The sequence below is a fragment of the Lucilia cuprina genome, chromosome X, assembly GCF_022045245.1.
Source record: "Lucilia cuprina isolate Lc7/37 chromosome X, ASM2204524v1, whole genome shotgun sequence".
NCBI lineage: Eukaryota > Metazoa > Arthropoda > Insecta > Diptera > Calliphoridae > Lucilia > Lucilia cuprina.
The window spans coordinates 2,017,248-2,031,807 of record NC_060949.1 but is presented as its reverse complement, the minus strand read 5'-3'; the positions used below and the strand labels follow the sequence as shown (position 1 = coordinate 2,031,807).

Sequence of the window (14,560 nt, the reverse complement as noted above, 5' to 3'; positions counted from 1 at the left end):
ATATCTTTTTATACTTTTAGAAAATTATCCACAAAAAATTCTGCACGTATGTAGCACCGTATTTATTTCAAGCTTTTCAAATTAAATAATGATTTTGAATAATTCCAGCACACATTTTCCATTTACCATTAACAAATTCCGAAATTTTATTTGGGTAACTTTTTTGTATATCTAACGATATTTGATCTGTAAAACTTTATTTCTTCGGATTTCATAAGTGGTGTCTAAATTCATCCATAACTTTATTGTGGATGAATAAAAGCTAATGAATAAAGATAATATTTTTAAACATATTTTTTATAAATGGATGTATTTTTGAGAAACAAAGACAAAAAACGGTGGTTTTACTCTTTAATGAACAACTCAAAATGTTTGTTAAATTAAAAGTAGTTTTGTTTTCTCTGACAATACTTAAGGATTCTTCATATTTTCCTAGGGCAGAAAAATTCGAAATCAATGAGCCCAAAATTTTCATGATTTTGTGCAGAATTTTTCATAATCGCCTCAGAGTTTTTTTTTTCAAATGGTTGTACTTTTTCAAACAGCAAAAAACACTGCTTGAAATTTTATACGGTTTATGGTACGTGTTTTTAAAATTAATAAAATGCCAAGAAGACTTTTGCATATTTACACCAAGTGCACTACAATTCTAAGTACGGTGTAACGTAATTTAAACTGAATAGTTCTTTAAATCTACTGCACATGGAAAAAATAAAACAAATCATTTGAAAGTGTCCTTAGTTCCCTACCAGTGATTAAAAATACTGATTTCAGTATAATTTTTTTAAAAAAAATCTTTAAATTTTCAAAATTTCTTATTTAAGCTCATTTTCAATTACTAAAATTTTAAGGACTTTTTGGTCCATATTTTATTGTCATAAGATAAATTTTGATATCTATTTCAAAAAAGTCATTATAGATAGAAAAATATTCTATATACTTTTTGAAGAAACCCGGGCTGCGGCATAAAATTTCGGCACGAGTATGTTTTGTACTCATACACTGAAAATAATCCATGCTCAACTTTACGAAAAAAATTTCGTAACTTCTATTTTAGTAATATTTACAAAAATTTCGTGTATAATACGAAATATTATTTAATAAAACCCTTTTCTATTTTTACGAAAGTACGAAAATCTTTCGTAATATTATTTTCTTAAATTTTAGCGAAATTAAACATAATGATATTATTTATATTATGATTAAATAAAACTACAACATTTTTATAAAATTTAAGAAAAAGTATAATATTATTCACTAATTATTTTCATAAAAAAAATTGAAAATACGTGTGGAGAATAATTTTGAACTAAAATTAGAAAATTTATTTTAAAATGAACAAAAATGTTTGAATAAATTAATATTTCGTAAATTTTAACATATTTATTCAAAATTCTCTTTTTTCAATTTATGTAAATTAATTTTTTCAAGAATATTTTGCATTATACTAAAATATTTCGTATAATTTCGTATATATTACGAAAGAATTTCGTGGTGCGAAACAACAAACGATTCGTACAATGTACGACATTTTTCGTATATATTAGGCATGGATTTTTTTCAGTGTACAAATCATTCAGAACAGTTTTTTTGGGTCAGACCATTAAACCGTTTAACAGAATTTTCACGCACGAAGTAAATCATTTACATAGATACTTTTTTAATATCTTAATAAAAATTAATAAAATGTTTCCATAAGAAAGTTTCAAAGTGCTATTTTCATTAATATAATGAAGAAGAAACATTTTATAATGTGAATGAAACCGAGTTTCATCATATCTATGACATAAGTTAAAAAATAAATAAATACTTTGAGGAATAGAACTGGATAAAAACACATTTTTATCTTTTATTTTATATCCTTTAATGTTGCAGGGCTTATAGAGCTGAAAATGTGTGTCTGGCCTACTATTGGATAAATGGTACTAACCTTGGCGCAAATTTTATCCAAATCGATTTTTGGGTCACTTTTTTATATATAGGGTAGGAAAGTTAGTGAAATAGGAACGGAATGATACGAATGTAAGGGTATAAAATTCGCACAAACGTTTGCTGCCAAGACTACTTACAAAAGCATATTACTTGTTACAGTCACATAATGAACGTCCTAAGTATTCTTAAAATTATAGAAAATACACATACATATATTAAATAAATTTCTTACCAGTTTACTCGCTACATCCACCGGATTTACATCGCGTATATCAAATTTAAATGTTATAGTTTTTTGTTTGTTTTCCATGTGGCAATTAATTACGGTGCCGTGGTCAATTCCAGTTACACTTAATTTTGGTATACGTTCCGTGCCACTACGAGTAGAACGACGAGGTTTTAGTTTTGCTGCTTCTGGTTGTTGCTGATTTGAGTGCGATGGAGAAGGATTGCAGGCATTTATGCTAGAGTTTTGAGAGTTTGGTTCCACTAACTTTGGTTGTGGAGATGTAGATTGTGATGTTGTCGACTGCTGTTGTTGGTTTTGAATTAAACGGTGTTGTGTAACATTAGATTGCTGGTCAGAAGATTGTTGTTGAGTTGGTTGTGTAGTATTTAGTTGAGGCAAATTCATTTGCTGCATATTTTGTTGTTGTGTGTTATTTTGTTGCTGTGAAAGTTGTTGCTGTAATTGTTGAGGTTGTTGTGTAATAGTTTCCTGTGAAGAAAATTGCTTCTGAATTATTTGTTGATTTAGTTGAACCAAATGTTGTGTTTGCTGAGCTGCTTGTTGTTGTGTTGTATACTGTATAGGAAACTGCTGTGACTGTGTTGAAAACTGTGGTTGGTTCTGAAAGATAGTTAATGTTAATGCCCAAAACGCACGTGTATGTATGTATGAATGTATGTATGTATGTATGTATGTATGTATGTATGTATGTATGTATGTATGTATGTATGTATGTGTGTACGAATGTATGTATGTATGTATGTATGTATGTATGTATGTATGTATGTATGTATGTATGTATGTATGTATGTTTGTATGTATGTATGTATGAATTAAGTTATTTTATCACATTTGAATTCTCTTTTCGAAAATATCAATGCTGTTAAAACAATTAACTTATATTTATTTATAATGTAGTACATTTCATTTATTTATATGTAACAACATTTACATTTATTTTAACAATTATAGAAAATTCAGAAAGTGCCTTTTGATGAACGAATAAGTATCTTTTATGGGTTCTAACCAATGTCAACACACTAGTGATGCTCTCGCTTTGCTACTCTTGCATTGCTTTGTAGTCAAGTAATATTGGAGGAAAATGTTAGTAGATACTTTTTGGGTGAATAACTAATTATTTTTTGTAGACGATGATGGTTACAAATTTGCTTACCCGACTTTTCCGGATTTAAAACTGATTTTACATTTGCTAGTCTATTCTCTCGCTCAATGCCCCATTAAAAAGTTATTTTATCATTCTATTTGGAATATCAAAATTTCTTTAAAAAAAAAACTTCCAAAACCTACTAGGGTTAGAAACGCTAACTAATTCCTTATAAGACAAACGCAATAGACAATTGGCTACAAATTCTATTAAAAAAATTATGGAATGACAAACTGATATATACCCTTCTTTAGAAGATGAAAAAATAATTTCAAATGGTGATAATTTAATATTTTTATTTTATTTATTTCGAAGCAGAGGAACTCAGCTTCATTTGAAATTAATATTAGTACCAACTTTTTAATATAAATTTGGAATTCCATCTTTTGAAATTGGATGTCTTTTAAACTTTAAAGTCCTTTTACAGGAGCATAAGCTGATTATGAAAAACTGAGTACACAGAGCTAATACTAATGGTCCACAGTTTCCTGTACACATAGATTTTTTCATGTTTCTAAATAACTTTTTTACGGTTTATAAACAAATATATTATTTTCACTTCTTTCACTTCAATTCTTTGTTTAGTTTTTTATCAAATACTAGAAATTATTCCTGTTTATGTGAAATGTTTTTCTACACTGAAAGTAATCCATGCTCAACTTTACGAAAAAAAATTTCGTAACTTCTATTTTTGTAATATTTACAAAAATTTCGTGTACAACACGAAATATTATTCAATAAAACCCTTTTCTATTTTTACGAAAGTACGAAAACCTTTCGTAATATTTTTGTCTTAAATTTTAGCGAAATTAAACATAATGATATTAATTATATTATGATTAAATAAAACTACAACATTTTTATAAAATATAAGAAAAAGTATAATATTATTCACGAATTATTTTCATAAAAAATTTAAAATTCGCGTGGAGAATAATTTTGAACTAAAATTAGAAAATTTATTTTAAAATGAACAAAAATGATTGAATAAATTAATATTTCGTAAATTTTACCATATGTATTCAAAAATTCCTTTTTTCAATTTATGTAAATTAATTTTTTCAAGAATATTTTGCATTATACTAAAATATTTCGTACAATTTCGTATATATTACTTTCGTGGTGCGAAATAACGAACGAATCGTACAATGTACGACATTTTTCGTATATATTAGGCATGGATTTTTTTCAGTGTATACAAAGACATTACTGTTTTTAAGATTTTCAACGAGTTCTAGAATTCATACGTTCCATTGAACACTAGTTCAACTATAACTGTTGCTGAAAACTTACTTAAGAACACAACAATGTTCGCAAAAAAATTGGTTTTAAAAATAAAAGCGACCATGATTTCTTTTCAAAAATCATCAAATAAATTTTCTTTATTATAGAAAATTGATTAAGAAATAAAGAAAAGAAGAAAATTTATTATAAAAATGTTAAATTTGTAGAAAATACATAGTAATTTTACTGCTAAATAGTGAGTTTTGATTCGGATTATTCGTTATTTGAAATTTGACAATTTTCATTTATTCGAACGATTAATCGTCAAAAATTAATCGATTAACCGAAGGACGATTAATCGTTTGAATACTCTAATATTAAGAGAATAACGTGCGCATTATCCATTGGTTAGCTGGTACTACATATTGAATTAAATACAATATTCCGTGTATCATGGAAACTGTTTTATTATCAAAATTATCCATAGATAGAAATTGGCGAACTTTCAGTAATTTGCTTCGTATCTCTAATAGATAACATATTGTAAATCTGGAAAACTATTGTAGTTAGCATCTTCAAAATCGTTAAGTAGTTTTTTTTTATTTATTCTGCTTTTATAAACAATTTTTTTTAAAAAAATTTATTTAATAATCCAAACACATGACACACTTTTTTGTAATAAACAAATTAAATGTATTACATTTTAAATAAATATAACTTAATTTTGTTAACTATTTTTTAGTATTAAGTTATAATAATATAATAAAATAGTAGATCTGTAAAAATAGTAGATCTGTGAAAACACAACGTATGTATAAAAACCATCTATATAAGTATTTATTTTTTAATTTTTAAATATGGCGGGAGTAGTAAAAACAATTAAGAGTGTTATCAAAAGTGATAGAATAACTTAATTCATTCATTAAAATACAATAATTATAAATTTTACAATTAAATTTCCTTGTGCAATTTTTAAATGATTTTTACATTTTTTTTAGTTTTTATAGAATATGCATCGTTTTAATTATTTTTAGTATTGTATTTTTTATTTTTAAAGATTTTGTTAGTTTTAAATTAAACTTTTTTGAAATTTATCAATATTTTTTATATATTTATTTATTTATTTATTTTTTTTTTAATTTTAATTAGTTTCTGAAATTTTTGTAAATATACATTATTCATTCATAAATTGTTTACGTCCGTATAAATGTAAAACACTGAAACTCCTATTGTTGTTTGATTGTATTTTGCTATGTAATGATAACAATATTGTTTTTTAGAAATATTATTACTTTATTGCGGAGATTTATAGACAAATTTTTCTGAGTTGAAATATTAAAGCATGTCATGAATGATTGAAGATTAGGATCTGGAAGATATCTGGGATTTTAAATTAATTAATTTCAACAGATAGAGGGAAAGGCAGACGGACAAAACTTAATACGAAATGTCTCAAAAACAAGATAAAACCACGCATAAACACTACAAGCAACTATTTAGATTAATTAAATTAATTTAATTAATAGGGTGGGGTCAATTATTGACCTTAGAATTATTGTTCCTTAGAAAATTTGGTAAAAAGATTTTGTTTCTTTTAAAACTTGTTTATGTTTAATATCATGTTATACTAGTATTTTTAAGCTAAAAATCATTTTTGAAAGGGAATTTATACGGGGGATAAGAACAAAACTTGTTTATGTGGAATTTCGTCGCTGTATTATTTCTAAGCCAGTAATAAGCTTTAAAGTAATTTTACGAAGGGGACCTTATATGGGGAGTAGGGTCAATAATGGATCGGTTCTCACAACAGTAGGGAGATTTTAACTCATGCAAAAATGGTTTATATAGAACTTCATTGTTAAACTGTATTTCTGAGCCACTAATGAACGTTAAAGCCATTTTTTGAAGGGGACCTTACTTTACATATATAGTGGATAGGGTCAATTGTGGACCGATTCTCACAAAATTTGGTTAAGAGACTACCGATCACATAAGACTTATTTATGTAGAATTCCACCATTATACTGGTATTTTTAAACCAGTTATGACTGTTGAAACTAGTTTTGGGGGAGAGCCACTTATATGGGACTATGTGAAAACAGGGAGCGATTTTGCCTATTTTTAAAACCAAACAACTATAGGAACGTGTGTGGTTCCTATAGTGATTTTAGCAGAGAGACGGACATGGCTAGATCTTCTCAGAATCTAATAAGGACGGTGAATGGGGGACTCAACACCTCTCATATTAATTAAACACAAAATTTTTGTAATTGTAAATGGAAGCTTCGGACCATATTTATGAATTACAAGCTTTTTGTACCCGTCGTTGCCCGGGATTTGAAATGATTTATAATATTAAATCTTTAGATCAATTAATATTGTCCTTGCTTTTACCTCCTGAAATAAATATGTCGAATTTTTAATATACATTCAAACTATATAACTCAGAACAACTTTCACAAAATTTACCTAAACCACACATTTTCTCTCCCATTTCAAAATTCTTCGGGATTGAGTAGTAAAAATTACTTTTAAAATTGGCAACAAAACAATTAAAATATTAATACTTAAAATTTTGGATTTTTAATAATTTAATAATTTAAACTCTTCAAAGCATTTGAAAACGTACTTCACTAAAAATTAAGAAAGCTAAAAGCAAAATATATTTCCTCAAGGAGTCTTCATACGATCACACTTTACTCACTTTAAGTCTAATGAAAAAGTAAGATAAAATTCCATCCGTATTTCAAAAGAGATAATAAAAATCGTATGATTTATACTTTTTGTGTTTACACGATTGCTATAAAACAATAACAAAGTAAGATATAAAAAGCTGTTTCGCTTTTTTTAGTTTACATAAAAATACATCCCTGACCTAATACGACGAAGGGAGTCATACGAATATTAAATTTTCCATCAGTATTTTACTCAATGTAGTAAGGTTTCATTACATATTTTGTTTAGACGATCGCAAACGTATCCTTCTACATAAAATTTTGACAGATCAAAATGTAGCAAAAATGCAAATATTTCCTTTGCAGTTTAATTTGTCAAAAATATTGATATTTATAAATTTAAAATTCAGACAAATTCAAAAACTTGTAAATTGTAAGATCTGACAACTGTGTATCACAGCTTTAACACTTAGAAAACTATATCAAAAATAATTTCGCGTAAGAATATACAAAAATTCGTTTTCAAGCAGAAAAGTACCGATTTTACCAGTTTTTCGGCCTTTTCCCAATTCTTGATACCAGTTTTGTTCCAACTTTCGCAACGCAACTTTGCTAATACATATTTCTGTCATTTTAGAATGCTAAATCGAAAATATTTTCGCATTAAAATAGCCAAAAATAACCATAAAGTGATTAAAAAGCTAAGAAACATTTAATTTGAATTATCTATTTCGACTCTAGGTCATTATTCTTAAACGATGTCTCTTAAAAGAACGATAGGACCTAAACTATTGTTGCAGATTGATTGGTATTCAAAATAATCAAAATCGGTTTACATTTGGACATGGCCTCCATATAAGGTTCGCTTTAGAAAATGACTATCGTTCCTAACATGCTTAAAAATACTAGTATTTTTATGAAATTATACTTAAATTTGTTTATGAACCAAAATTTCTTATAAATCGGCAAATTGAAATTTGCGAATTGTGTTAAGTATTGTAAGTATATTATCTAAGGGTGTGAAGTTAAATTCGTCGGCCAAATACGTCCCACATCACATTTGACAAATACGTTCCACATACTTTAAAATTCGTTTTCAAATTAAATTAATTGATTTTTAATACAACAAACGCCAAATAAAATATTTTTGTGAAAAAAAGTAAAAATATGTTAAAATATATTCCAAAAATAAATATGTAAAATAAAAATTAATTAAAAAAGTTGTATACTCATAAAAAATAGTGGTTAAATATAAAATTTTCAAATGAAAAAATTGACACTTTGAGAAGACATGAATTGGGGTACCGGCATAGTGGAATTAGCCCAGGACTAGTTCTTTCCAATTCCAGCTCTGGATAATTTTTACGATTTTTTTAAAAACACAAAATTTTGCCAAAAATTTAGAAATTTTCAAGTGGCTCCAACGGGTATTTAGAGAAGACATGAATCGGGGTAGCGGAAAAGTGGAAGTAGCCCAGGACTAGTTCTTTCCAAAAACATATAGTTTATATGCAATTCCAGCTCTGGATAATTTTTACGAATTTTTGAAAAACATAAAATTTTGCCAAAAAAACAGAAATTTTCAAGTGGCTCCAACGGGTATTTAGAGAAGACATGAATCGGGGTAGCGGAAAAGTGGAAGTAGACCAGGACTAGTTCTTTCCAAAAACATATAGTTTATAGCAATTCCAGCTCTGGATAATTTTTACGAATTTTTGAAAAAACATAAAATTTTACCAAAAAATCAGAAATTTTCAAGTGGCTCCAACGGGTATTTAGAGAAGACATGTGCTACTTCCACTTTTCCGCTACCCCGATTCATGTCTTCTCTAAATACCCGTTGGAGCCACTTGAAAATTTCTAAATTTTTGGCAAAATTTAATATTTTTTAAAAATTCGTAAAAATTATCCAGAGCTGGAATTGCATATAAACTATATGTTTTTGGAAAGAACTAGTCCTGGGCTACTTCCACTTTTCCGCTACCCCGATTCATGTCTTCTCTAAATACCCGTTGGAGCTACTTGAAAATTTCTATTTTTTTGACAAAATTTTATGTTTTTTAAAAAATTCGTAAAAATTATCCAGAGCTGGAATTGCATATAAACTATATATTTTTAGAAAGAACTAGTCCTGGGCTACTTCCACCGGTACCCCAATTCATGTCTTCTCAAAGTGTCAATTTTTTCATTTGAAAATTTTATATTTAACCACCATTTTTTATGAGTATACAATTTTTTAATTAATTTTTATTTTACATATTTATTTTCGGAATATATTTTAATATATTTTTACTTTCTTTCACAAAAATATTTTATTTGGAGTTTGTTTTATTAAAAAATCAATTAATTTAATTTGAAAACGAATTTTAAAGTATGTGGAACGTATTTGTCAAATGTGTTGTGGGACGTATTTGGCCGACGAATTTAACTTCACACCCTTATATTATCTTTATATTATATATATCGAAGGGACTATATTCAATAGTCTCTATCTGTCATTTTCATGAAAATAAGATTTTGATGGCCAAATATCCAGAAAACTATCCCGCACCAGTGACATAAATTTCAAAAGAAAAAATGTTTGGCAATTTTATAGCAATTTTTAAAAAATTATCAAAAATTGCTTCAAACTCTATTATTTTGGATAATTTTCTGTTTCTAAATAAATGTTTTTACTAATTTGGACATGCTTAACACAAATCCGCATATCGAGATATTGCTCATTATGATACAAATTTGATTAATTTTATTGCCGTGTTTAACCATATAACAAACCTCATAAGATGTTGCTTTCTCAACAATTTGGTTTATATTACTTCATTAAATTATAAATGTTATAAATTTATTACTTTTTAATCATAAATGAAAAGATAATCATTAGTGAAAAGTGATTTTTAAAGGGGACGTAAATGTGACTTAAGATTGGGAACAGGAGTCAAAATTTTTCTGGCAAATCTGTCAATAACAACACATTAGTGTTGCTGTTGGAAATGGTCTTATCTTTTTTTGAGCAAAAAAACAATAAAATTTTCCAAATAGTTCAAATTAAATAGCAAATATTGAACAAATTTTATTCTTGAGAAAACACTCGCATAACACACACATTAACTAATTAAGATATTTCTACAAAATTTGGCAAAAATATTACATTTATATTAGCAAATTTATCTGCATTTTTTTTCCGTTCGGCCCACAATTGGTCATATAACCCATCCCGAAAATCAATTAAAAGCACATAAATCATTACCTAATTAAGTTAAAAATATAACATCTATGTACAAAAAAATTTCGATCAGTCCACATTTGGTCATAGCTTCCGTAAACAAACTTTAGAAAAAACACTTAAATGCATATATACAAATCAAATATCACTTTATATACAGAAAATATATCCATAATTGTTCTTTACTCCAAAACAGGGATCAATTCCGAAAATAACGTTGACACTTTTTACTCACACGCAGAGAAAAAATATAGTTGTGGTAACCATAATGTAAGAGCAACATATTATGGTTAGAATTATGGTTAAATTTAAAACATATTATGATCATTATTAGTATAATAACCTATCATATTATGATTAAATATAGTCCGAATATTTCATCATAATATAGTGATAATGTGATGTTGTAGCATCATATTGTAGTTTCAAGCAACCTCATTATGGTTTCATGTAATCATATAATGGCTTCAAGTAATCATATTATTGTTTCAAGTAACCATATTATGGTTACAAGTAGTCACATGTCTTCACGTAACCATATTATGGTTACATATTAAACATAATATGGTTAATCTTATGTGCTCGGCGTAAAATGTAATTATTTGATGATGTTAATTTTCTTTTAAACAAATACAAAACTTCCAAGCACTGATATTCCCATAAAAGATATATATATCCACACTTTCAAGCCAATATAAACACAATATAATTTTTTTTAATTATTAATTTTTTAAGTACCCTATTATATTTTTAGATAGTATTTATTTTTCACAATTATTTTAACACTGCATTTGATTAACAATTTATTTAATCCGATCTACTTAGTACGGATAAACCATACAACTGATATAAAAATGGCGACACCAAAATATTTTTAATAGTAAACGTATTTTACTTATATCTTACACATTATATGCATAAAAGTGTAAAATTCTACCATTTAATGATTATTTGATAGTTTAAATGATTCTAAAGAATATAATATGTTTACATAATTATCATTATTTATTTGTTGTAAAAATAATTATTTTTCAGAGAATCATTCTCAAATTTATAATTGTCATAAACATATAAATGTTTTCAGTAACTAAAATATTGATGAATTAATAAGCCTGTTTTGAGCTTTCAAAAATGGCCAATAATGATTATATAAGATTAGTTATGAGCGTCAGAGTAATTTTCTGAAGTAGAGCTTATATAAGGGGGCTGGTTATTATGTTCTGATCCTCTTTAAATTTGGTCGAGAGATTTTGTTTTATAAAATTTGTTTATGTCGAATTTCGTCGCTTACTGCTATTATTAAGTCACTTAAGAGCGATAGAGTCATTTTCTAATGTTGATGTAAAATGGGGGATAGGACCAATTATGAGCCGATCGTCACATAATTTGGTAAATCACTTTCTGTTTGTGTTGAATTTCGTCATAATACTGCTATTATTAAGCCAGTTATGAGTGTTAAAATCAAATTTTGAAGATAGATTTTTGTTGTCATACAACTTGTTTATAACGAATTTTGATCATTCGAGTAATTTTCTGAAAGGGACCTTATATGCTCCGATGCACAGTGCGGCAGAATCGAAATTTTTTGGAAATAAATCTGGCATTTCTAAACGGCTGATCCGATTTGGCGTGAGCGTAGCCAAGGAGTATTCGAGTTTAAGTTTTGAAGATGAATCCTGCAGATGCCCCAGGGACGGCGCTGTGGCGGCTCAAAGTAGGATACCTACGACATTTAAAATATTTAAACTCGTGCCATTTTTTTGTTTTTCACGAGATCTTGAAAAAACATGCTTGGACATACTATTTATCTCTTATAATATCCGAGTTATAGGCATTTAAAAATTTAGTGATACAAAATTTACCATACCTTGGTCCGCCTTTTTTGAATTCCGGGCGTAATTTTGGACCAAATGGACTCAATTTTTTCTTGTTAGTTACACAACAAAAATTCCAATAATATACAAAAAATTTCAGATCAATATAATTTACAAATCCAAAAATATACGTTTTTTAATTTAAAAATTCAAAAAATGTGTATTAACTCTTTTATTAATAAAATAAAATTTTCTTAAAGAACACATAACAATTTTATAGTTTTCTAAAAGGTATCTTTACGCAGAACGCTTTGGCGTAAAAAACTTGTCCTATTTTTTGAAAATGTTGCCACTGCGTCCTTCCGAATATGACCTATTTTTTATCAAAACTTCAACTTTGGGCGACATGTTCTAAAATCCCAAACCTGGGATCAGAAAACTGAAAGCAGTTTTGGAAACCTCAATATGTTTTCTATTTACTCCAAAAGTATTTTCCCAGCCCTGAAAGAAATGTGGACCCTATGGGCAAAGAAGTAAAAAATCCCATTTTTGGGATTTTCATTCCTATTTTTGGGAATTGCGGGATGCCCTTTGACCTTTAAAATTTTTTTGCATTTTCTTATTTGAAATGACAAATTTAATATGCTACTTATCTCTTATAATATATATTATAAGAGATAAGTAGCATGTTTTTTCAAGATCTTTCAAGAGCGCTTTCAGAAAATATAAAAATCTTTGTATTTGGGTGAAAAACAAAAAAAAATGGCACGAGTTTAAAAATTTTTCATGTCGTAGGTACCCTATAGCATCTGCAGGGTTCATCTTCAAAACTTATACTCGAATACTCCTTGGCTACGCTCACGCCAAATTTTATCCCGATCAGATCAGCCGTTTAGAAATGCCAGATTTATTTCAAAAAAATTTATATTCTGCCCCACTGTGCGATGTCCGCAATACATCACAGTATAATTTCTGTTTGTATAAAAAAACTTGTTAAAATTTTTATCTTGAATGCTGGCTAATTATTTTCCATAACTTTGATACTTTATACTGTATTGTGGCAAATCCCTTTTTAACTGTCGCACTACTATAAAAAACTTTATATAATAAGTGTTAAAAAGCACATTCGAATGAGCCATACAAATTCAAAAAGTATTTGTAGTCAAAAATCTATAAGAAAGATTCTTCGCAGAATTGTCTTGTACACAAAAGTTTCAGCATAAATATTATGAACTGTTTTCATTGACAAGTTATTAATATTAAAAAATACGTTCCTTAATTGTATGAATTTTTTGTTAATTAATTTTTTCAAACAAAATCTAGAAGAATTCTTTGTAAATTATGATTATACCCTACACCACTTTAGTGTATATTGGGTTTGGCCTGATGTTTGTAACCAATCGGCATAGAATCATTTTCTGAGTCGATTTAGCTATGTCCGTCCGTCCATGTAAACCTTGTAATCAAACTACAGGCCGCAATTTTTAAGATAATTGAATGAAATTTGGTGCATGATCTATTGTCCCAGAGACGAACTCTATCTATTGTCCCAGAGACAAACCCTATTGGTTAAGATCGGTCCATTATTTCACCTAGACCCCATACAACTGTACCCCCGAATAAGGCTGGTAAACATTGTAATCAAACTACAGGTCGCAATTTTAGAGATAATTCAATGAAATTTGGCACATGATCTTCTAGTTTACCGTAGACGAAGCCTATGAAAATGATTAACATCGGACCATTATTTCACCTAGTCCCCATTCAACTGAACCCCCGAATAGAGCTTGTAAGACTTGTAATCAAACTACAGGTCGTAATTTTGGAGATGATTCAATAAAATTGAAAATGATCTTTTATGGTACTGTAAACGAAGCGTATTGAAAATTGTATACATCGGTCCATTATTTCACCTAGGCCCCATAGAACTGAACCCGCCAAATAGGGCTTTTAAGTTCATAATCATGTTTAATATACTCGTATCTCGACAAAAAGCTGAAAAACCAAGTTCTATACTAGTCTTGATGACCCTGATGAACTTTATAATTAAATCCATAATTATGTATAATATACTCGTATCTCGACAAAAAGCTGCAAAACCAAGTTCTATACTAGTCTTGATGACCCTAATGAACTTTATAATTATAGGGCCTCATTTAACCGTAGCCCCTCTAAAAAGCCCCCATCAAAATTTTACTTAAATATCCACAGTTACATTAAACAGAAAATGGCTTTCGTATATCTGAGACAAGGTGTAATACAACTTAAATGCTTTATTATGAAAACTGAATCACATTT

At 27.9% G+C, this 14,560-nt stretch overlaps 1 protein-coding gene across 1 annotated transcript in view; it reads right to left on the bottom strand.

Annotated features, from left to right (window-relative positions):
• LOC111678283 (serine/threonine-protein kinase WNK1-like) overlaps positions 1–14,560 on the bottom strand; it is a gene marked incomplete at its 3' end in the record, with an annotated part of 219,934 nt that overhangs the window by 141,617 nt on the left and 63,757 nt on the right. Inside the window, exon 5 of the mRNA XM_046950156.1 lies at positions 2,165–2,650. Coding sequence (XP_046806112.1) covers positions 2,165–2,650 — 486 coding nt within the window. The remainder of the gene's footprint in view (positions 1–2,164; positions 2,651–14,560) is intronic.